Raw genomic sequence first — 25,863 nt, 5'->3', positions numbered from 1 at the left:
TGGAACAATCGCTTTGAAATCTAGCAAGTACTGAAGGGTCTGGCAAAAGGCTAGTGTCTCCCAGACACGGAGAGGCAAGATATGATCTGGCCTAGAGCGGCAAACTCCAGAACATAACCGTCCCGCAGCACCCCCAGGACCCACTGATTGGCCCACTTGGGAAACAAGTAGCGCAGCCAGGCACCCACCAGAACCAAAGGGGCGCCAGCAAAGAGCCATCGGGCAGGACGGGCAGCGGGGAAACCGGCGGGGGAACTCTCAGCCCCCCGAAAGGACTGCATGCGCTGAGCCAACCGACCCCGGGGAAAAACCGGAAGCCTGAAAAGATGCAGTCCGACGCCCAGGGCGAAACTTGCAAAATACCCGCAGACGCCCCCAGGCAGTGCCACCCCGAGACACTGGGTGGGCACGGTCCTCAGGCAGATGGGGCATCTCAGAGACCGTCAGAGTTTGAACCAACTTATCTAAGTCCTCTTCAAAACAAAAACGACCCCCGAAAGGGAAATTTTTGGAAATTAAATTTGGACGCGGCAACCGCCGACCAAGCACGAAGCAACAAGGTACAGCGCACGGCCACCAAAAGCCCCAGACTTAGCCACAGGCCGCACCAAGTCAGAAAGAGCATCCGAGAGGAACGAGGCAGCCATCTCAATCTTCACCACCTCCTGATCCACAAAGGACCAGACATCAGACTCAAGATCCAGGACAAGCTCAGACCACCGAAACACGGTGTGAGCCACCAGCCCCACACAAATAGCCACCTGGACCCCTAAGGCAGAGACATCAAGATTCTGCTTAAGAAGTGTCTCTAATGTACGCTCCTCAGAGACCCTAAGGGCAGAAACCGCCCGCAATGGGCACGGTATGCCGCTTACCAATCACTGAGACCACCGCATCCACCATTGGCGAAAATAAGGTAGCCCGATCCCCCTCGGGATGGGATCCCAACGAGCCAGGGTGTGCGCAAACCGAAATGGCGCCCCTGGCGAAATTCACTGCGCCAGCACGATATCCCGAAAAATCCTGATCCACAGGAAAAGAGCGGAAAAACAGGACAGACCCCTTGAAGCAGAGGGGACCTCATACGCGGGGTCTCCGGTGGTGCATCGTCAAAAAAGCAGCACCGAGACCTGCTAAATCAAGTCTAAAAGCGCATCCCTCTAAATAAAAGCGCACCACGGACGCCTCTGCGCTGGAAGACGGGAAACCTGACACACCGCTGCCAGCGGCCGTCCCCTCTAGAGGATCCTGGAAGCCCACCAAAGCGGCCAGGTCCGCACTCATGCCAAAACGCTCCTCCGACCACCAATCCGCAATCCAAGCCCTCCCGCGGGCGCATGGATGAGGGAGAAGGAAGAGTGGACGCCAAACGAAAAAAGAGGGAGGCAAAACCACAGGGAGTGCGGAAGGAAAACCACCCCCCAAACCCCCCGGGCACACGTGGGACCCTCAACTGTCTGCATAAAGAAAGAAATTAAATCAGGGGGAAAAAAACCCTGGGGGTCCCCAGGGACTCCCTGCCCCAGCAGGGGTCCCTGCTGAAACCTACCCCTGCGTTTGCAATACAGGGGGAAGGTCACCTGAGGTCGAAGACAAAATGGAGGGGCCAGACAGAGAAAATGGCGAAGTTCCCGTCAAAAATGCTCCCTCCATGGCCTGTAGCGGCTGAGAAGCCTGAACTGTCACAGCCGCTAAAACAGGCAAGTCGGCATCAGCTGTCAAAAAAATCAGCTGAGAGGGAATCCTTTGCAACCTGACCGTCGGTGGTTCGGGGAATCCCTCCGTAGGCGGTTGGGGAAGACCAGGCTTCCCCACTGCACCCAGCCGACTCGCAAGGTACCATCAGCGGGGAGCTCTGGGCACCTGCAGCCGACGGAGCTCCACCACCTCACCGGCCCAAACCGCCGAGTTCAGGCCGGCCGCAAGTGCCTCACGGCTGGACCAAATTGTGTCACACTCCCCCGGAGAAGGGCACAATTGCTCCATACACAACCTAGCTAGAATAAAAGTGCCGGTTAGTGCAAAAATACAGTAAAATACAGTAAACTGACAGGGAAGCAATCCTGCAGACCGACACTACCTCAGGACTTTTTTTTTTTTTTTAGAACAGACTCCACAGGCTCTCAAACCAATATGCCTTGGTTGATTTAGGGGGCAAGGCTTTATGCTGAGGCTCCTCTAAAAAAATGTGGGGAGGTAGAGGAAGTGGGGGGAGGGACCCCGCTCGAGACCCGCCAGATTTGACACCCCCGAGGTCAGACGGACCGCCAAACAGGGCCCGCCCAAGCTCTGTCCGGCCAAAAACAGGGACTAGAAACCCCCTAAACAAATTTCAACAGCCCTACCAAGGGAGATGGATACAGATCATTCAACACCTGCTAGAGACTGAAGTAGACTGATGAGAATAGAGAAGGGGATATCTTATGTACTATCTCACAGTTTTGTTTTCAGTCTCCACCTGCTGGGTATATGATTGGATATATACCCATTCATAAAGATTAACCTCTACTGGTCTGGAGAGTACTAAAGAATATCAAGTTATTTGAATACTTTTTCTGTTAATATTGTCTAATGCCTATGTCCAGATTGATCATCTTCTATCACCATCTTGGGTGACTTTCTTCAAAAAGGTAGTAAATAAATTAAAAATAAAGCTCTGAAACAGCAGCATTATGCATATGCCTGCAGCACTCCATATAGCAGGATAGGCAACTTTTATATATAGAAGACCACATGAACATTAGTACTATCCTTAGTGGGCTGCAACATCACCTAATGTTGGAACTGAAAATGCAGAACCCTGCAGACCTGTGATAAATAAAAATGTAACTAAAACTAGGGAAAAAACTGCTAGTGTGGTTATTCTGAAAATATTTGCAAGCTGCAGTATTTAAAATTGCCAAACCTCTGGTTAATGCTTCTTGTGTGTACTTCCCATGGTCTCACAAGCCACAGGTTGCCCATCCTGGTACATAGCAATAGCCTTGAACTACTTCTCGTATAACACACCTTTTCAAAAAGAAGGGTGGAAGCAGAGGCCCAGATATGCTAAAGCAGTACAAGCTGTTATCTTGTAAACTTTAAATGCAATATTGTTAAAGAAATTTAATAGTGTTTTATTCCAAAACATTAAAAAAAAAAATATCAACGACTCCCTTCTATGACAAGTACCTCACATTCCTTCTTCTGCTCAGGTCCCTTTGGACCTCTGACCCGATTCTCCAGTGGAATCTTCTGAATAAACGTGTAGGCTTCAGGTACTGGAAAGTATGGTTGTGCCATCTGACCAAAGTTAAATTCCACTGCACAGTTGTGGCAGAGTACGTGTGGATACAGAGCCTGATCAGCCAGGGTCTCCTTGGTGATTTTGAAGGCAACACCCAGATCTTGTCCGTTCTTTGCATAGGAAAGTTCAATTTCATCACCTTCAAGGTTCTTTAAAAATATAAAGCGAAAAGTGACCATTAACAGCCCACATCCACATCTTTTTGTTACAAATCAGGTTCTTCAAAACACTTGAAAGACACTTGGAAAACATTAAGATATGTGAGTAATATAACACTTATTCCAATTCACAAATCAAACTACATGGCTGAACTCCAAGATTTAAATTGGCGGATTTAAGGTCATCTGGAAACATTGGATGATTGCAGGAATACGTGTATTAGAAGATGTTATTTCCAAAGGTAAACTGCTTGAGTTGTCAGTTGCAACATAAATATGGCCTTAATAAATCACAAAGTTTTAGATGGATGCAACTGAAGCAGGCCATTCAGGTGGGGTTCCCTGAGTGGAAAAATCTAAATAATCAATATAGTTTGGAGTCTTATGCTTTCATGTGGACTTCCTAGGACACCAGGCCGCTCAGTGGTACAAATTAATATCTGGATTTATGAATAAAAAACCAAAGACTAGTCTTAGAGACATTTGGAGCATTGAGATTAAGCATCAGATTATTGTGTCTCAATGGCCACAAATTTGGTCTTGGAGGATGAGATGTACAATGTCTGCATCTATGAGACAAACATGGTTTTTTTCTGTTTCATAGAGCATTCTGGACCCCTGTTCATTTACAAAAATTAGATTGCTCTAAGTCTGATAGATGTCATCTTGAAGCAGGGACTTTAGACCATTTATTTTTCTATTGTCCATTTATTATGGATTTTTGGAAATCAATTTGGGGCCAAATTAATAGTTTATTAGAAAATCATGTGGCATTATCGTATGATACAGTACTATTTGGAATGTCTATGAGGGCTAAGAGCCAAATATCTTCCAAAACTAATAAACTCTTACTTATTTTAACAGGAGTTGCCATACAACAAATAACACGCAATTGGAAAAATTGGAATAGATTAAACAACAGTTTTTGGTGGAATTCAGTGTGTCATATTTATAAAATGGAAAGAACATTAGCTATTCAGAAAGGAAATTTTAATAACTTTCAAGATGTGTGGGGGCCATTAACAAATTATTGCAAAGAATAAGTATTATTTTCCCTGATTTGTACAAATGTAACAATGGGGTAGGGGGATATTATTATATGGTATAAGCGTTATGAGATGTTGAAAGGATGGGAGGGAAAGGGATAATTCTATTTAATATGAAGAATTGTAGAATTTCAAGTGATATATTTAAGTTATAATGGTTGATACCTTTTGATGCACTTGATTAAGTTATAAAAATGAATAAAGAATTACAAAAAAAAAAAAAAAAAAGAAGTAATTGGACCTTTCAAAATACATTCTTGCTTATTTCCAATCACAAGCACACAAAGCACAAATACACAAACACATGCATATCAATCCACACAGGAACCTGGAAAACACAGTTTACTTTCCTCACCACACCCCTACTATCTTTCTATTTCTACTAGGCTGGCTCTTAATGCTTTAGCTGTATATATAATTTCTTTATTGTAAATTCCACTGTAAAACCTAGAAGACTAAATCATATAGCTTTTTTAGTAATTAAATATACCACCTTTATTTTTGTAATTCCTTTTTTTATATTTTGCCTATGGAAACATTTTATATATCTATATCTATCTATCTATACACATACACACACAATACAATACAATACAATACCTAAGAACCAAATTATGCAATTTTCTACTGGTTGCTATGTGTATAACCCCCAAAACTTCCTTTGGATAGTGGCAACTGTGGTTGAACTTAGAATTCATCCTTTGAAATATCAATAATGACCAACAGTTAGATATTTTATTTTTCTTTATCAACCAATAGAATACGCAATTCTTACCACCCGTCTCCTTCAGTTCAAATATAAACAGCCAGATAAGGAGAAATGAGGTTCTTCTTACCTGCTAATTTTCTTTCTTTTAGACTCTCCAGACTGGCCCAGTTCACTGATAGGTAACAGCTCACCATGACCAGCAGGAGACAAAACCTTTTGGCTGCAATACAAGTAGCTGTACTTCCTCCTAATATATTCAGTCTGCCGAATAGCTAAGAAGTACTAAGTATAATATTAATAACACTCCGAACAGGAGTAACAACTAACATAGAACAATACTGTTGGAAATTGCATAGAAAAAGCCCCTTCAACAAACATCCCCACAGCTCGCCAGCTTCACCAAAGCCGCTGTTCTTTTTAATCTCCCCGACCCCAGAAAGAGAGTCCAAATCATGCACCTGGGGGCGACCACCGCTGAAGCAGAGCATGCTTAAGCAGGTGCATGTGAGCCCAGGCCCACCAAATCACATCCAGGGAAGTCGCCATCAACCCCAAAACCTGGAGAAAAACCTGCGCCTGAGGACACCAAGAAGCTATCAATAGGCGAATTTGCAACTGCATCCCCTCCTCGTGGTCTTCAGTTCAGATAGCCAGCAAAGAAGCCAACCCCGGGGAGGTGGGAGGGTTGAGAGAATATCTGCCTGCTGTCCCTGGATAACACCTGTTACGGTAAGTAACTGTGCTTTATCCCAGGACAAGCAGACAGCATATTCTCACATGTGGGTGACCTCCAAGCTAACCAAAAAAGGGACGGAGGGAAGTTGGCAATTTAGAAAAACAGATTATGCAAAACCGACTGGCCAAACCGGCCGTCGCTCCTGGACAAAGTATCCAGACAGTAGTGAAAGGTGAAGGTATGAACTGAAGACCAAGTGGCAGCCTTGCAGATCTCCTCAATTGGGGTGGACCTGAGGAAAGCGACAGAAGCCGCCATCGCTCGGACTTTATGTCCCGTGACCTGACCATGCAGCGAGAGACCAGCCTGAGCGTAGCAGAAGGAAATACAAGCAGCCAACCAGTTGGTCAAGGTGCGCTTGGAAACAGGATGTCCCAACCGATTAGGATCAAAAGACAAGAACAACTGAGGAACCCTCCGATGAGACTGGGTGCGCTGGAGATAGAACGCCAACGCCCTCTTACAGTCAAGAGTATGAAGTGCCGCCTCCCCAGGATGAGAGTAGGGCTTCGAAAAAAACACCGGAAGAATGATAGACTGATTAAGGTGAAAATCTGACACCACCTTAGGCAAGAACTTGGGATGAGTGCGCAGGACCACCTTGTCATGGTGAAAAACAGTAAAAGGTGGGTCCGAGATTAAAGCCTGCAGCTCACTCACTCTGCGAGCAGACGTGAGTACAAGCAGGAAGATCACCTTCCAAGTAAGGAACTTCAGATGAGCTTTGTCCATGGGCTCAAAAGGAGGTTTCATCAATTGAGCGAGGACTACATTGAGATCCCAAACCACCGGGGAAGGCTTGAGAGGATTCAAGACAAAGTTAGACAAGTTTTTGTTGAACAAGAACGTGCGCTGGTAGGGCTAGTCTCAGTTAGGGTGCTGGTCTTAGACCAGAGGGCCACCGCGTGAGCGGACTGCTGGGCATGATGGACCACTGATCTGACTCAGCAGTGGCAATTCTTATGTTCTTATGGATATTCAAGATCCCCCGCATGAAACGAGAAACCAAGAGGTGGACAGACAGCGACTGCCCATCAAGCTGCTGATGGAAGGCGGCAATTGCACTAAGATGTACACGAACCGAGTTGGTCTTGAGGCCAGACCGAGACAAATGAAGCAAATAATCCAAAACCGAAGACAAAGAAGCAGACAAAGGTTACATAGAAACATAGAAATAGACGGCAGATAAGGGCCACAGCCCATCAAGTCTGCCCACCCAAAGACCCTCCCCTACCTTTCTTTGTGAATAGATCCCATGTGTCTGTCCCATTTGGCCTTAAAATCAGGCACGCTGCTGGCTTCAATAACCTGAAGTGGAAGACTATTCCAGCGATCAACCACGCTTTCACCTGATTCGAAGCACACCACGTGGCGAATCTAGTCCACTTCTGGGCATAACACTGCCTAGTAGAAGCTTTCCGAGAAGCTTCCAGAACATCCCTCACCGACTGGGACAACTCAAAGGAAGGAGTCAGGTGGAAAGGAACCAAGCTGTCAGATGTAGAGACTGCAGATTGGGATGCAACAGCGAACCCCAACTCAGAGACAGCAGAGAAGGAAACACAGGCAGAAGCAGAGGGTCCCTGACACTGAGTTGAAGGAGCAGGGAAAACCAGGGCTGCCGAGGTCACCGAGGAGCTATCAGAAACATGGAGGCGCGTGTCAATTTGAGATGGACAAGCATCCTCAGAATCAATGGGAAGGGAGGAAACGCATACAGAAACCTGCCCGTCCAATCCAAAAGGAATGCATCGGCCTCGAGACGGTCCTGGGAGAATACCCTGGAGCAGAAAAGAGGCAGCTTGTGATTGAGGGGAGAAACAAATAGATCTATCCGCGGAATCCCCCACCGAAGGAACACCTGACACATAGTCTGGGAGTGAAGAGACCATTCGTGCAGCTGCAGGAGGCAGCTCAACTTAGTCTGCTAGGTAGTTTCGCTCATCCTGGATGTAAACCGCACGAATAAAGACATTGTGACGCAACGCCCAATTCCAAAGGCGCAGAGCCTCCTTGCAGAGGGACAGGGAACCCGTACCTCCCTGTTTGTTGACGTAATACATCGTCACCTGGTTGTCCGAGCGTACCAGGACTACCTGATCTTGAAGTAAATGGCGAAAGGCCACCACCGCATTGTAAATGGCCCAAAGCTCCAACACGTTGATGTGGCAAAGCCGGTCCGCACTCGACCAAAGACCCTGTGTACGCAGAACATCGAAATGCGCCCCCCAAGCATACGCCGAGGAGTCCGCTGTCAGGACACGGTGATGCGAGGAGCGAGAAAGAGCAACCCTCTGGAAAGATTGGAAGAGTTGGTCCACCAACGGAGCGAGCGTCTCAAGGAAGGGGTCACCGCAATACAATGAGAAGCGGGATCCCGATCCTATCGCCACTGAGAGGCCCGAGTCCACTGAGGGACCCTTAGATGGAGGCGTGCGAATGGCATGACATACACGGTGGAGGCCATGTGACCCAAGAGGACCATCATCTGCTTGGCCAGAACCGTAGCCCGCAGAGAAACCTGCTTGCTCAGCCGCATTATCGTGGCCTGCCGAAGAGGAGGCAGGAATGAGCGGAGGCGAATCGTGTCCAGCACGGCCCCGATGAACTGTAGGGATTGAGAGGGGCATAGCTGGGACTTTGGAAAGTTTACCTCGAACCCCAGACTCTGAAGGAATGTAATAGTCTGTCGGGTCGCTGAGATAACCCCCTCCCTCGATGGGGCTTTGATCAGCCAGTCGTCGAGGTAGGGAAAGACCTGCAGGCCCCGGGACCTTAGGGCCGCCGCCACCACCACGAGACACTTCGTGAAGACCAGTGGGGATGAAGCGAGCCCGAATGGGAGGACCCTGTATTGGAGATGCAGATCTCCCACCTGAAAACGAAGGAACCAGCGACAAGATGGATGCACCGGAACATGAGTGTAAGCTTCCTTCAGATCGAGGGAGCACAACCAGTCCCCCTTGTTGAGCAAGGGATACAGAACCGGAAGGGAGAGCATCCAGAACTTCTCCCGAACGAGGAATTTGTTGAGCCTCCGGAGGTCCAGAATCGGCCGGAGGTACCCGGTCTTTTTGGGGACCAGGAAGTACCTGGTCCCCAAAACCCCCGCCCCCCTCTGGGAGGGGGGAACCACCTCTACCGCATGAAGGCGACGAAGCGCCCGGGCCTCCAGAAGGAGTAAGGGGAGCTGCGTCCGATTGGAAAGAGACACGCCGGGAGGACTGTCCGGCGTTAACTCCCAAAAGTTCAAGGAATACCCCTCCCTGACCACGGTCAGGACCCAAGTGTCTGAGGTAATACGAGCCCAGAGTGGGTAAAAGGCTCGGAGACGGCTTCCGATGGGAAGGGGGGCATAAACCATCGCGGAGGGGGCCAGCCCCCATCCGCTCAGCCCGTCAAAAAGACGGCGCCGGCTTAGACACCACCGGGGTCTGAGGCTTCGGAACAGGCCGCTGCTGCGGCTGTCGGCGAGGAGGCGGGCGCAAGAAAGCAGGAGTGGACTTTTGCAGTTACTGCCTGGGCGGAAGCCAATAGGCCTTAGAAGGAGTGGACTTCGGCTTAGGCCGCACCAAAGCAGAGAAGGAACGCTCGTGCTGAGAGGCGCTTAGTGGCCGCCTCGATCGAGTAATCGAAGAGCTCATTCCCCAAACAGGGCAGATTGGCCAAGCAGTCCTGCAGGTTGGGGTCCATGTCCACGATGTGGAGCCACGCCAACCGGCGCATGGCCACCGCAAAGGCGGAAATCCGGGAGGAAAGCGCAAAAGCATCGTAAGCTGCATGGAAAAGATGCAACCGAAGCTGAGAAAGAGTGTCCACCAACTGCCCAAACTCCACCTGGTGGAAGGTAGACAAGTCACCCTGAAAGGCAGGCAGGCAAATTTGTCCATGGTCCGCCACTCCCGTCCCGGCGGGACAGCCGCGGAGACCCGGGAGGGATGGGACTTCTTAAGCGAAGACTCCACCAACAGACACTGGTGAGACTGTTGAGTCTTCTCAAATCCCGGGCAAGGGACAGTCCAGCACTTAGATTCCATTTTGGACGGAATAGCTGGAACCGCATAGGGGGTTTCCAAGTTCCGAAAGAAAGCTTTGCGCAAGACCGGGTTCAACAGGAGCCGCAGAAACTCCAGCAGAGGACACGGCAGGTCCATCTCCGCCAGATACTCTTTGGTATACTTGGAGTCGGCCAGGAGATCAAGGTCCAGTGCCCTCCCCATATCCTGCACAAACCTCGTGAATGAGGAGGGGCGACCCTCGTACCGACCCACAGGGGGGTGGTCGAACGAGATTGAGGCGCCGCCGAAAAGGAGGGAGAAGCCTCCCAAGAATAATCCCTGTGGCTGATCAGTATCCCTGTGGCCCGAATCCCAGGACGCTCCGCTGAGGGAACGCGGTGGGGTCGAGGGCAGGCGGCGCTTCGAGGACCCCCGAGGCGAAGACCCCGGCCCACTGACGCCGAGGAGACATGTCCCGGGAAGAAGTGGGCGAACCCCTCGAAGTCGGGGCCTCCCGGACCGGAGCCCCAGACCGGGAAGGCGACTTCAACAGCCGGGGGTTGGAGAAGGACAACTCTGAAATCCGGAGAGCCCTCTCAGTGCAAACCCCCGGGGACCAACCCCGCCTTGGGGAAGAGTCCCAGGGGGGGGCGCTTCGCCGAATGTCGAGACGGGGTCGAGACACGTTCCGACCGGTGCTTCGATCTCAGGTGCCCCAAGGGCAAGGAACGCCCCAAGGCGAGGAGTCCGAAGACGAAAGGCGCCAAGACCAACGCACCTTGCCCCCAGAGGCATCGACGCGACGCTCAGGCTGATCCGGCGTACGGGAGGTTGAGGCCGGGGTCAAATGGGCCAAAGCCGAGGTGAGCTCCGAGGAGATCATAGCCCTTAACATCTCCTGAAACACGGGCACCGAAAGCATCGAGGGCATATCGGGTGCAGCAGTGCATTCCACCGAGGGCGACCTCAAAGATGAGTATTCCCTAGAGGTGGAAGCACGCTTCGAGGGCTTGGCCAATCTCGATGAGGCTGGTGGAAGGGCATCCCCACCATGAACGGCCGGTGACTCCGAGGTTGGCTTCCTCGCCAGCGCTGACCCTGAAAAGGAAGAAAGAGGGGACTTACACGGAGCCGAGGTCTTCACCAGAGTCGAGCCCTTCGAGGCCAAGGTCTTCGAGGCCGAGGTTCAGGCCAAGACCGGAGCCGAAGCCAGGGCTGGATCCACAGCAAACAGTTCAGCCATGCAGGTCGTCGCAGGGCACGATTCTGAAAAATAGCACATCTGGGGCAAGCGTCGGTCAGATGGTCAGCCCCCAGGCACACCACCGATGCGGGTCGGTGATTGACAACAGCCGACCGCACTGGGTGCACTTCTTAAACCCAGTAAGAGGCCAGGACATAGGGAAAAACTGGCTGCGGCTAAGCGAGGCTAAGTGGCCACGGCAAACTGGGAGCCCCCGGATGCTGAAGACAAGGAAGTCAAAACCTTTTTTTTTTTTTTTTTTAAAAACCCAGAAGGCAAAACATAGAAACATAGAAATAGACGGCAGATAAGGGCCCACGGCCCATCTAGTCTGCCCACCTTAATGTCCCTCCCCTACCTTTGCTCTGTGAAGAGATCCCATGTGCCGATCCCATTTGGCCTTAAAATCAGGCACGCTGCTGGCCTCAATCACCTGTAGTGGAAGACTATTCCAGCGATCAACCACTCTTTCAGTGAAAAAGAATTTCCTGGTGTCACCTCGTAGTTTCCCGCCCCTGATTTTCAACGGATGCCCTCTTGTTGTCGTGGGACCCTTGAAAAAGAAGATATCTTCCTCCGCCTCGATGCGGCCCGTAAGATACTTGAACGTCTCGATCATGTCCCCCCTCTCTCTGCGCTCCTCGAGCGAGTATAGCTGTAATTTGTCAAGCCGTTTTTCGTATGGTAGATCCTTGAGTCCCGAGACCATCCGGGTGGCCATTCTTTGCACCGACTCCAGTCTCAGCACATCCTTGCGATAATGCGGCCTCCAGAATTGCACACAGTATTCCAGGTGGGGCCTCACCATGGATCTATACAATGGCATAATGACTGCCGCCTTACGACTGACGAAACCCCTTCGTATGCAGCCCATGATTTGTCTTGCCTTGGACGAAGCCTGCTCCACTTGATTGGCAGACTTCATGTCCTCACTGACGATTACCCCCAAGTCTCGTTCTGCTACCGTTTTTGCTAGGATCTCGCCATTAAGGGTATAAGACTTGCATGGATTCTGGCTGCCCAGGTGCATAACTTTGCATTTTTTGGCATTGAAGTTGAGTTGCCATGTCCTAGACCATCGCTCCAGTAGGAGTAGGTCGTGCATCATGTTGTCGGGCACTGAATCTTCGTCTGTTGTGCATTTGCCCACTACATTACTCAGTTTGGCGTCATCGGCGAATAATGTTATTTTACCTCGAAGCCCTTCTGCCAAGACTCTTATAAAGATGTTGAATAGGATTGGGCCCAAGACTGAGCCCTTGGTACTCCACTAATCACCTCCGTCATTTCGGAGGGGGTGCCGTTCACCACCACCCTTTGGAGCCTACCTCCAAGCCAACTCCCAACCCATTTCGTCAATGTGTTACCTAATCCTATAGAACTCATCTTGCTCAGTAACCTGCGGTGTGGTACGCTATCGAATGCTTTGCTAAAGTCCAGGTACACGATGTCCAGGGACTCCCCAATATCCAGCTTCCCCGTTACCCAGTCAAAGAATCTGATCAGGTTGGATTGGCAGGATCTCCCCTTAGTAAATCCATGTTGTCGGGGATCCCGTAGATTCTCTTCATCCAGGATCTTATCTAATTGGTGTTTGATTAGAGTTTCCATTAGTTTGCTCACTATCGATGTTAGACTCACTGGTCTGTAGTTTGCTGTCTCCATCTTTGAGCCTTTCTTGTGGAGTGGAATGACGTTAGCCGTCCTCCAGTCCAACGGGACGCTGCCTGTACTAAGGGAGAGGTTGAAGAGCGCGGACAGTGGCTCCGCCAAGACATCACTCAGCTCCCTAAGCACCCTGGGGTGCAGGTTGTCCGGCCCCATTGCTTTGTTAACCTTGAGCTTTGACAGCTCACCGTAGACACTGCTGGGCGTAAACTCAAAGTTACTAAACGGGTCAACTGAGCCAACCCTTGTCTGTAGCTGAGGGCCGAGCCCTGGCGCTTCTCGGGTGAAGACTGAGCAGAAGTATTCATTTAATAGTTGGGCTTTTTCCGAATCCTTTTCCACATAGTCTCCGTCTGGTTTCCTAAGACGTACAATCCTGCCTGAGTTTTTTCTTCTATCACTGATATACCTGAAGAAGGATTTATCTCCCTTCTGGATGTTCTTTGCTAGAGACTCCTCCATGAGGAATTTAGCCTCCCTGACTGCTGTTTTGACGGCTTTTGATTTGGCACAGCGACTCCGAGAGAAAAACAAAGAAGCCGCGGTGCTAGAAAGACACTTTAACAAGGAGAGAAAAACAACAGGGCTTTCTGGCTCCGCGGAAAACTAAAAACTGAAGACCACGAGGAGGGGATGCGCCCTCTAGTGGAGCGGGAAGGCACACACATGCGTGGTGCAGCACCAGCAAACTTGAAATCGTCAATCAAGTTTGCTTGAAAAGCTGTCCGCGTCGGGGCTCCGTGGATGGCATCACCCACATGTGAGAATATGCTGCCTGCTTGTCCTGAGATAATATCTGCCTGCTGTCCCTGGATAACACCTATTACGGTAAGTAACTGTGCTTTATCCCAGGAAAAGCAGGCAGCATATTCTCTACATGTGGGAGACCTCCAAGCTAACCAGAATGGGATGGAGGGAAAGTTGGCAATTTAGGAGAACAGATTTTGCAAAACGGACTGGCCAAAATGGCCTGGAGAAAGCATCCAGACAGTAGTGAGAGGCAAACGTATCAACCGAGGATCAAGTGGCAGCCTTACAGATTTCCTCAATCAGAATCGAGCGGAGGAAAGGAACAGACACTGCCATCGCTCTGACCTTGTGGCCCGTGACTCGACCCGGCAGGGAGAGACCAGCCTGAGCGTAACAGAAAGAGATACAAGCAGTCAACCAGTTAGAAATGGTCCGCTTAGAAACAGAGCGACCTAAGCGATTAGGATCGAAAGAGATGAATAGTTGGGGAGCAGAATAATGAGGAGCAGTGCGCTTCAAGTAGAAGGCCAGCGAATGCTTGCAATCAAGAGAATGCAGAACCACTCTCCCAGGGTGAGAATGGGACTTCGGGAAAAGCACAGGAAGAACAATGAATTGGTTGATATGAAACTCAGAAACAACCTTAGGCAGGAACTTAGGATGGGTACGTAGAACCACCTTATCATGATGGAAGACAGTGAAAGGTAGATCCACAACCAAGGCTTGAAGCTCACTGACCCGAAGGGCAGAAGTGAGAGCAATAAGAAATACAACCTTCCAAGTAAGAAACTTCAAGTAAGTCCGCGCAAGCGGTTCGAATGGGGGTTTCATCAATTGAGCAAGGACTACGTTAAGATCCCAAACCACAGGAGGTTTAAGGGGCGGATGAACGTGGAAAAGGCCTTTCATGAAGCGGGAAACCAAAGGATTAACAGAGATAGGCTTCCCGTCAATAGGCAGATGAAAAGCAGTAATGGCACTAAGGTATACGCCTCTTTGAGGTCCAGTGAGCACAGCCAGTCCCCCTCGTCCAAGAGGGGGTACAACGTAGGAAGGTGAGCATTTTGAACCGTTCCCCGACCAGAAACTTGTTCAGAGCACAGAAGTCCAGGATCGGACGCAGATCTTCTTAGGTACCAGAAAGCACTGGGAATAAAATCCGGTGTTCCACTGGTCTGGGGGAACCTCCTCGACCGCTCGAAGGCGAAGAAGGTCCTGAGCTTCCTGCAGAAGGAGAGGCAGCTGAAGCGGAGCAGAAGGAAACTCTCTTGGGGGAAGGTCCGGGGGTACGTGACTGAAGTGAAGGGAGTACCCATCCCAGATGATAGAAAGCACCCAACTGTCGGTGGTAAGACTTTCCCACTGGGCATAGAAATGATGGAGACGACCCCCTGATGGGGAGGGGGGAAGGCTCCAGCGGGAAGGGAGCCCGAAGGCTTGGACCGGCTGCTGGGCCTTAGTTTGACGCTGCTGCTGTTGCCGCGGCCGCTTTGAAGGAGGCCGAGAGAAGGCAGGAGTAGATTTCTGTGGGTACCCCCAGAGAGAAATTTTGTATTGCCGAGCCGGTTTAAGTTTCACCAGAGAGGCGAAGGACCGTTCATGGTCCGAGAGGCGCTTGGTGGCCACTTCGATGGAATCATCGAACAGCTCATGACCCACACACGAGAGATTGGCAAGACGATCATGTAGATTCGGATCCATATCCACAATCTGGAGCCAAGCAAAGCGATGCATGGCGATCGCAAAGGCCGTGACCCTCGATGACAACTCGAAGGCGTCGTAGGTCACCTGAAACATGTAAAGGCGGAGCTGGGAGAGGGTCTCCTCGAGGAGACGAAACTTCAGACGCCGAGAAAGCAATGTTACTTACCGTAACAGTTGTTATCCAGGGACAGCAGGCAGCTATTCTCACTAATGGGTGACATGATCCAAGCATTTTTGCTTAATGAAACTCGAAGTTTCGAGTCGCCCGCACCGCGCATGCGCGAGTGCCTTCCCGCCCAGACCAGGGCGTGTCTCCTCAGTTCAGATAGCTAGCAGAGAAGCCAACCAAGGGGAGCTGGGTGGGACGAGAGAATAGCTGCCTGCTGTCCCTGGATAACAACTGTTACAGTAAGTAACATTGCTTTATCCCAGGACAAGCAGGCAGGTATTCTCACTAATGGGTGACCTCCAAGCTAACCAGAATGGGATAGTGGGAGAATTGGCAACTTAGGAGAATAAATTTTGTAATACTGTTTGGCCAATTCCATCCCGTCTGGAGAGAGTATCCAGATAATAATGTGAAGTGAAGGTGTAAACTGAGGACCAAGTGGCAGCCTTACAAATCTCCTCAATCGGTGTCGATCTGAGGAAGGCTACAGAGGCTGCCATTGCTCTGACCTTGTGGGCTGTGACTTTACTGTGAAGGGGTAATCGAGCCTGGGAATAGCAGAAGGATATACAAGCTGCCATCCAGTTGGAGTTGGTGCGCTTAGAGATGGGACGTCCCAACTTGTTTGGATCAAAGGAGATGAAAAGTTGAGGACCAGTTCTGTGTGGCTTGGTGCGTTCCAGGTAGAAAGCCAAGGCACGTTTACAGTCCAGAGTATGAAGAGCTGATTCTCCAGGATGAGAATGAGGCTTTGGGAAAAACACAGGGAGAACAATGGATTGATTCAGATGAAATTCTGAGACCACTTTGGGGAGGAATTTTGGATGAGTGCGAAGGACCACCTTGTCATGGTGGAATACTGTGAAAGGTGGATCCGCCACCAATGCTTGAAGCTCACTAACTTGACGAGCAGAGGTGAGGCCAGTAAGGAACACCACTTTCCAAGTGAGATACTTCAGATGAGCCTTGTGGAGAGGTTCAAATGGAGGTTTCATAAGCTGAGAAAGAACAACATTGAGGTCCCAAACCACTGGAGGCGGCTTGAGGGGAGGATTGACATGGAAAAGTACTTTCATGAATCTGGAAACCACCGGATGAGCAGAGAGGGGTTTCCCTTGGAGAGGCTGATGGAAAGCAACAATTGCACTAAGATGGACTCGTATCGATGTAGACTTGAGACCAGAATGAGAGAGGAGCAAGAGATAATCCAAACCTGAAGACAAGGAGGAGTGTTGTGGCTCATGATGATGAGAAAAACATCAAGGAGAATCTAGTCCACTTCTGGTGGTGGCACTGTCTAGTAGCAGGCTTCCTTGAAGCTTCCAGGACCTCTCTCACAGGTTGAGAAAACTGGAGAGGGGTTACGTTGAGAGGAACCAAGCTGTCAGGTATAGAGACTGCAGGTTGGGATGAAGTAGAGATCTCTGCTGCTGCGTAAGCAGTGATGGAAACACTGGTAGAGGGAAGGGCTCCCTGCTGCTGAGTTGAAGTAGAAGGGAGTACCAAGGTTGTCTGGGCCACCGTGCAGAGATCAGGATAATGGTGGCATGGTCTGACTTGAGTTTGACTAGAGTCTTCTGGATGAGAGGAAATGGAGGAAACGCATATAGGAAGAGATTCGTCCAATCCAGAAGAAAAGCATCTACCTCGAGGCGGTGAGGTGTAGATCCTGGAGCAGAACTGAGGCAGTTTGAAGTTGTGGGGGGCTGCAAAGAGGTCGATCTGAGGAGTTCCCCACTGAGAAAAGATGTGATGGAGGGGCGTTGAGTGGAGAGTCCACTCATGAGGTTGCAGCAGATGACTCAGGTTGTCCGCCAAGGCATTGTCCGCCCCCTGAATTTAGACAGCTTTGAGGAAGGTGTTGTGGCGAATCGCCCAATCCCAAACTTTCAGAGCTTCCTGGCAGAGGGAGGCCGATCCCGTGCCCCCCTGCTTGTTGATATAATACATGGCGACTTGGTTGTCCGTACAAATGAAGACCACCTCGTCTTGGAGCAGGTGCTGGAAGGTATTGAGAGCATTGAAAATCGCCCTGAGTTCCAGGAGATTGATGTGCCACTGGCGGTCTGTGCTGGTCCAGTGACCCTGAGTGCATAGACCGTCCAGATGAGCTCCTCAAGCATAAGTGGACGAGTCGGTCGTGAGGACTTTCTGATGGGGGGGAGTTTGGAACAGCAAACCTCTGGATAGATTGGATGATAACATCCACCAGCGAAGAGACTGTTGCAGAGCAGGAGTGACCCGGATGTGTCGGGGCAGAGGGTCAGATATCTGCGTCCACTGAGATGCCAGGGTCCACTGGGGAATCCTGAGGTGAAGTCTGGCAAAAGGAGTCAAGTGAACTGTAGAGGCCATGTGGCCCAGGAGAGCCATCATGTGTCTCGCCGAGATGGACGAGCGAGAGGACACCAAGTGGCAAAGATGGAGGAGAGCTTCCTGCCGCTCGGAGGGGAGGAACTCTCTGAGTTGGGTAGTATCCAGAACAGCTCTGATGAAGGGAAGAGTCTGTGAGGGTTGTAGATGGGATTTCGGAAAGTTTATCTCGAATCCCAGATGTTGCAGCAACCAAATCGTTTTCTGGGTCGCGAGGGCGACTCCCTGAGATGTAGAATCCTTGATGAGCCAGTCGTCCAGGTAGGGGAATAATTGGAGGCCGTGGTTCCTGAGTGCTGCGGCCACCACTACCAGGCACTTGGTGAAGACTTGGGGTGACGAGGTCAGGCCGAAGGGAAGCACTCGGTATTGGAGATGAAGATGTCCCACCCTGAATTTGAGGTATTGGCGGGAGGCCAGATGAACGGGAATTTGGGTGTAGGCCTCCTTGAGATCCAGAGAGCATAACCAGTCGTTCTGCTCGAGGAGGGGGTACAGGGATGTCAGGGTCAACATGCGAAACTTCTCTTTGACCAGAAACTTGTTGAGCACCCTGAGGTCCAAAATGGGTCACAGATCGTCCGTCTTCTTTGGAACAAGGAAGTACCGGAGTAAAAACCCTTGTTCTGTTGAGATACAGGAATCGGCTCAATGGCTCCGAGCCGTAATAGAGCCTGAGCTTCCTGAAGAAGAAGGGCGGTCTGGGTCAAGTTGGAAGGATACTCTCTTGGAGGATGTTCCGGGGGTACTCGATCGAACGGGAGAGAGTATCCTTCTCTGATGATGGAAAGGATCCAGAGGTCAGTGGTAATAGTTGTCCACCGGTGGTAAAAGTGATGGAGACGACCTCCAATTGATAGAGCAGCTGAGAATGGCAGGACGACTGAAGTTATGTCCTCTATGAGACAGTAAAAAGGGCTGAGGAGCCTTTGGGACGGAGGATGGCTGAGGCTTCTGCTGCTGTTTTTGGAAATGCTGCCGCTTCACAGGCTGTCGGATGGGGGAGCCTGTTTAGGTGGGTACCGCCGCTGGTATATTAATGGTGGGCGTGCAGCATGAGGAGGAGCAGGCTTAGGCTTCGGACGCAGGATGGATTGGAAGGATTTCTCGTGGTCTGAGAGCTTCTTGGTCACTGCCTCAATGGATTCATCAAAGAGGTCAGTACCAGCGCATGGAATATTGGCGAGCCTGTCCTGGAGATTAGGGTCCATATCGATGGTCCTGAGCCATGCCAGACTGCGCATAGCCACTGCATACGCTGTAGCCTGAGCTGAGAGCTCAAAGGCATCGTAGGATGACTGCATCAGCTGTAACCGGAGCTGGGACAGCGAGGCCTGGACCTCCTGGTACTCAGATTGTGTCCTAGGGTCCACATAGGGCGAGAACTTCTGGAGTACCGACAGGAAGAACTCGAAATATGTGACAAAATGGAAGTTGTAATTCAGAACCCTGGATGTCATCATTAGTTCTGATAAATCCTCCTGCCATATCAGTCCATGGTCTTGCCCTCTCTACCAGGTGGGATGGCAGCGTAGACCTGGGAGGGTTGAGGCCGCTTCAGTGAGGACTCCACCAAGAGGGATTTGATGGAAGAGTTGGGAACCATCGAATCCCTTATGGTGCACTGTGTGGTACCTGGTATCCAATTTGCCCAGTACAGCGGGAATGGAATAAGGTGTTTCAAGGCATCGCATAAAGGTCTGATCCTGAAACTTATGAAGAGGAAGTTTGAGGGATTCAGCAGGTGGTTGAGGGAGGTGCATAGTCTCCGGGTATTCCTTGGAGAATTTGGAACCTGTGTCCAGGTCGTCTGCCATTTGTCGAAGGAACGAGGAGAACAACAGCAGGTCAGCCGAAGCCGGGCCTCGAGACGGGCTCGAGGACGTAGAGGCCTCGGGATCCAATGAGGACGGGGATTGTGTTGGTGATAAAGACCCCATCGTGTCCTCGAGCTCCGGCATCGAAGGAGGTGAATTAGCCAGTGAAGAATACTCGAGGAAAGGCTGCTTCCGATGAGGCGAGGCGAGGCATGCCTGGACGAGTGCCTCGATGAATGCCTCGACCGATGTGATCTGTGTTTGGATATCGGCCTCGATGAACGAGGCGAATGGATCTTCGCTGAGGCCCCCAGGTAGTGGATGGGGCAGAAAGCAGTCGATTGAAGCACAAGTGGATGGCTGGAATCACCCCGAGGTACTCATAGGGACTCGAACTCCTGCATCGGGTGGATCGGCTCCAATGGCAGCACTTGCAAAGACTCTGCTCCTTGCATCGAGTGGATGGGTTCCAATGGAGGCACCCGCAAAGACTCTGCTCCTTGCAATGCATGCACTGAAGCCAGACCAGAGACTCTGCTCCCTGTAGAGAGTGTGTGTATCGCTGAGGCACTGGAGGCAATTCGACCTCGCGGGAGGCCTCCCCGTGCCCAGGCCGGATTTGAGAGAGAAGCTTAAGCCCAATGGTGGTAAAGAGCTCAATGAATTGCTTCTCTAACAATGTCTGGAACGAGGCTGGCAAGGACGGATCCGCATCTGCAATGGGACCGCCTGCACGGGGTTCGCGTTCTTTGGGGGTAGTGTGTGAGTGCTTGGGCCTAGAAGCCTTGGGCACTTTTAGCACTACCGGTGGAATAGGTCCTGTGCTACCTGATCTGAAGAGACTGAGGGAGGCATCGCAGCAGGTGCTGGAGTCGGGGCCGGCACAAACGATGCAGGCTTGATGAGACTCGGCGCTGCAGAGGTGGAAGGCTGAGGAGCAGCGGATGAAGTCGAAGGTTTATAGAGTATAGCCTTTCGATGACGATTGCTCCGTCGAGGACTCCATACTGAACAGCGACTCCCACAAGACGCAACGGCGCTTGAAAGCACGTGCGGTGAGTGTGGAGCAGGGTCAGCACGATTTCGGAAGGTGTTCAGGCCCGAGACATCGAACACAGCGTCGATGAGGGTCCGTGAGCGAAATCGCGTGCTGGCACTTGGCACACTTTTTAAAACCGGTGATAGGCCAGAAAAGCTCCGCCGCAAGATCGAAGCCGCGGGGCTGCAGCCACGTGGCCTGCCCGGTTGGAAGAAATTTTTTTTTAAACAATAAAGAATGACAAAAATCAGTGATTGAGAAAAAAATAACCCAAAACCGTGGACTTTAGAAGGCACAAGTGAAAAATCTTCACGCAGAGTCGAAGACGGACTTCTCGGCTCCGTAGAAAAGTAAGAACTAAGGAGACGCGCCCTGGTCTGGGCGGGAAGGCACTCGCGCATGCGCGGTGCAGGCGACTCGAAACTTCGAGTTTCATCAAGCAAAAATGCTTGTGAGGTGTCCGCATCGGGGCTCCGCTGGATCACGTTCACCCATTAGTGAGAATACCTGCCTGCTTATCCTGGGATAATCCGGCATAGCTTCCCGGAATGAGCGGAGGGCATCCATACAGAACCGGAGGTAGGACGTGACGATAAAATTACAGTTGAGGACACGATTAGCCATCATTAAGTTTTGAAAAAGGCGGCGACCAAATTTGTCCATCATACGGCCCTCCCTGCCCGGAGGGATGCAGCGTAAACCTTCTAGGGGTTAGACTTCTTCACGGAAAACTCAACCACGAAGGATTGGTTTGAATGCTGAGAACTTTCAAACCCCTTAACCGGGATCGTCCGGTAACGAGACTCCAACTTGGAGGGAATGGCTGTGACCGCATATGGGGTCTCCTGGTTCTGGAGAAAAGTCTGCCGGAGAACCTGGTGCAATGGTAATCATAGCACCTCACGGGGCGGATGATCGACACCCATTTCCGCCAGGTATTCCTGGGTATAACGGGACTCAGACTGGAGGTCCATGTTCAAGGCCCTCCCCGTGTCAGAGATGAAACGAGTAAAGGAGAAGTTTTGAGAAGACATCCTCCTAAGGAGACCCCGAGCCGAGAAAGAAAGAGAAATTTCCCTCGAATAGTAAGCCGGGGCCTCGGAATCCCGCGAATGGGAGACCAAAAAGGCTCGAGTAAAGTGTCTGGGGGGTGTCGAGGAACGACCCCGTGCAAGGTGGACCGGGGAAGACCCCGGGGTCCGAAGAAACAGCTGGCGAAGCCTCGGAGAAGACGGGGCAAAGGAAAATTCCTCCACCGGTTTCAAAGAAGACCCCTTAGAGGCTGGCAGCTGCCTCGATCGGGAACACACACTAGAGTTCAACTCAAGGACAAGCGTGTGCCTGGAAGATTTTGTGGTCGGAGACCTGCCCCGAAGGGGCGGAGAAGACCAGGGCTTTTTAAGAGGGGCAAGCCGCGACATAGTAGCGGGGGAAAAACAGGCCCCTGGCCTGGACCCCCAAAAAGTCACAGGTAACACAGGGGATGAAGAAGCGCTCGAGGGAACCCGGCGAGTCTTGCGGGCATGTCCTTGAGATACGAGGGACGCTCAGGCTGGTCAGACCGAGACTGAGTCGAGACCGAGGTCAGAGGCGTTGAAGTCGGGACCAGTTGGCTAACCACCGAGGAAAGCTGTGTGGTAAGTATAGCCTTAAGCATGTCCTCGAACATAGGCACCGAGACCAATGGTGGTTGGTTCTTAGGTGCAGCAGTGTGCTCCTTCGGGAGCGACCTCAAGGAAGAGTATGCCCTACGTGAGGAGGCACGTTTAGAGTGATGTCTCGAAGACGCTGAAGAGGTGGCACTGACATGAGACTCCGAGGTAGGCTTCTTTGCCGGCACACCTGAGGAGGAAAGAGGAGACTTACCCGAGGCCGGAGTAGCAGGGGGAGCCGAGGCCGGGGACTTCGAGGCTGAGGCACCCAACCAAGGCGCCGATGGCCGAGCTCGAGGCCTGTACCCGCAGGATCCATGGGGCCAAAGAGTTGGAGAATCTTGGCCACCCCTCCTACGAAGAGCCCACGGTTTGCTAAGTCGCACAACAGGGACACGACTCAGCGCGGTGCTCTGCCCCGAGGCACTCCACACACCAACGATGAGGGTCGATGATGGTGATAACCTGGTTGCACTTAGTAGTTTTTAAACCCAGAATGAGGCCGGGACATAAGAAGAAAATACGGCCGCGGGCACAGCGACTCAACTAAAACTAACCAAACAAGCCGCGGTGCAAGAGGGACAAGATCGCGCAAAGCAAGGAAGCAGTACTTCTGGCTCCGCGAAAAACATAGAAATGAGGCCACACTGAGGAGACGCATGCCCTAGACTAGGCGGGAGGGGCACGCGCGCATGCCAATCGCAAGCTTGAAGGTCTTCAAGCATGTCTGTTTGCGAAAATGTCGGTGATGTCACCCACGTGTAGAGAATATGCTGCCTGCTAGTCCTGGGATAACTATAGCAGTCTTTTTACAAACAATATGGAAAAGCTAACTTGGCTAAAGTTCAAGGGGGTATTGGGGGGTTCTTGATTTCTAAGCAATATAGCAATAAGCAAAAAATGTGAACTAGCTAGTCGTATCAAGTTCCTACCATGGAAACTAACTCAATGACTAATGCATGGCCAGAGATTTTTTACCAAAGGAAACAAAGGATCTCCGATATTCATACCTATGAACTATTTATGATCCACAGTTATGATGTATCCATGACATGTTATTAACTTTTATCTGTTTTTAAGTTCTGTTCTATGCAAAGTTAACTTGGTATCTTTTAGTTATGAATTCTAAGACTTTTAGTATGTTTATTCTATTATGTTTTAATATTATGTATATCTTGTTAGTCGTTTAGTTGTAAACGGTATAGAAATTTTTAAATTAAATAAATAATAAATAAATAAGTGTCAAAAGGTAGTTTTGGATGATGGTATCTATCATAGATCCTAAGAAAATCTCTCTTAGGATCTAGATATCATCCAAAATTTCCTTTTGATACTTATGTACCATAGGTATGAATATCTAAGATCCTTTGTTTCTTTTGGTAAAAAATCTCTGCCATGCATTGTTCATTGATGTTAATTTCCATGGTAGGTTCTTGATTTTTACTCACTCTTTTAGTCTTCAACATAACTTCAAGTAGGTGGGGGCTGAACAGAAATCTTTGACCCCTTTAGGCTCGAGGCAGAGAAGAAGTAGACAGACCCTTTATAACTATTTTAGTCAATAGCCATTGAATTACCCTGCCCGTATTATCTTTTTGAAAGTTATTCAGTGCTTGTAGTTTTAAGTTGCATTGATTACTTTAGAAGTTATCTGGCAAGATCCAGTGGTCCATCATGCCCAACAGTTCGCTCATGCGGCGGCCCCTGGGTCAAAGACCAGTGCTCTATAATGAGTCCAGCCTCACCTGTGTACAACAGTTTAGCAGGAACTTGTCCAGCTTAGTCTTGAAACCCTGGAGGGTGTTTTCCCCTACAAACAGACTCCGGAAGAGCGTTCCAGCTCTCCACCACTCTCTGTGTGAAGAAGAACATCCTTATGTTTGTACGGAATCTATCAGACTTGGTCAAAGCCATGATTCCTCAAGTTAACTCCTTAGCTTTTAGCTACTCGTGTACAAGTGAAAGGCCAGTGCTCTTTTTGGGGTTTTTTGACAATGAGGTTGAAAACAACAATGTAAAGATATTAAGACTGTGTAAACGGACATTAGATATGTGACTAATTTGAGCGGAACACACAGCGAAGGCAGCTATTTGTTGAATTTTCCTTACTCTATAAACATTTTAAACCTTGTAAGATGCTGCAGAAATCTTATGGAAGCATTAAGAAATCTATTGAATCAAGGGAAAGGACAGAATTCTGAACACCAAGGAAACTTCTGGAAACATAGCACAGGAATTAGATTTGGCTATTTTAACAGACATTGTGGAATCTTCTAAGTACCTGATTGTAAAACCGCCTAGATCAGTGGTTCCCAACCCTGTCCTGGAGGAACACCAGGCTAATTGGGTTTTTCAGGCTAGCCCTAATGAATATGCATGAAGCAAATTTGCATGCCTATCACTTCCATCATATGCAAATCTCTCTCATGCATATTCATTAGGGCTAGCCTGAAAACCCAATTGGCCTGGTGTTCCTCCAGGACAGGGTTGGGAATCACTGGCCTAGATAACCTTGATAGGCGGTATATAAATAAAATAAAACCCAGATATTTTTGTGCCTTCAACCCTAATGAAGTCTTTGGCTTTATCTATAGGCAGACTGACTGTTTAGAATGTTAAAGAATAGATAAAGTTGTTCTACAATAGAAAAGTGGGAATTTTTCCTGACATTTCCAGAGAAACTCAAACACAATTTTTGCTCTTTCAACTTAAAGTTCTGCAACTTTGTTAATGCATGGTTAGATTACATACACAAAGATATGTGGGCTATTTTTATTCCCACTTGTCTGCTTGGTCAGCTATTAAGAAACTTGCTGCTGGGCAAATTGGGGAGACTAGTTACAATCGCCACTTAAAAGGTTCATTATAGTAATTCTAGTACAGAAATGGTTTAGCTGAAAGTAAGTATGTTTTTTCATCTCTTCTTTCTTATTAATAATCCTTGGAATCCTTCGTTACTGGGATTATAAGGAGTTTGAGATTGGATTCTCCTTGGAACAGTTACTTTATTACTAAATATTGTGATCTCTGTTCCTATTTCTGTACAAGTTATTATATTTTGGTCTGTTACGTTAAAAACTGCATGAATAAAAATAAAGCATAGCCAATATGGAATTAAGGGCTGTAAACATACTTCCTCAAACTACCACCACCAAAATGCAATACATAATGCATACCTTCTCTTTATCAAGGAAATGTCATAAATGGCAGGTAACGTCTAAGTATTATCAACTTGATAAAGTTTCAGTTACAATGTTCTTATCTTGCCAAACAGTTTTTGCAAATTGTGAAGTATTTTTAAAAAAAATAAAAATAAACTTACAGCAAAACATGCGATGACATCGTTTTCATCAAATTTTTCACCATAGTCTTCAGTTTCACAGTTGCTTACTTTTATCCCTTTCATAGAGTAACCGTATGAATTTGGCTCCTCGCCTAATTTAAAAAAAGTTATTGCAAAACTTTTCAGAACCAATCTAGAATTTGAGATGGAACTCTTCTATGCAGTTCTGCAT

At 49.5% G+C, this 25,863-nt stretch overlaps 1 protein-coding gene across 1 annotated transcript in view; it reads right to left on the bottom strand.

Annotated features, from left to right (window-relative positions):
- Window positions 1-25,863, bottom strand: part of HNRNPU (heterogeneous nuclear ribonucleoprotein U) — a 145,398-nt gene that overhangs the window by 83,791 nt on the left and 35,744 nt on the right. The window contains 2 exon segments of the mRNA XM_033936173.1: window positions 3,172-3,435; window positions 25,671-25,783. Coding sequence (XP_033792064.1) covers window positions 3,172-3,435; window positions 25,671-25,783 — 377 coding nt within the window.

This window comes from Geotrypetes seraphini, chromosome 3 (assembly GCF_902459505.1).
Source record: "Geotrypetes seraphini chromosome 3, aGeoSer1.1, whole genome shotgun sequence".
In the NCBI taxonomy this organism is placed as follows: Eukaryota; Metazoa; Chordata; class Amphibia; order Gymnophiona; family Dermophiidae; genus Geotrypetes; species Geotrypetes seraphini.
The sequence above is the reverse complement of the archived record's forward strand: the minus strand, read 5'-3'. Positions and strand labels throughout refer to the sequence as shown.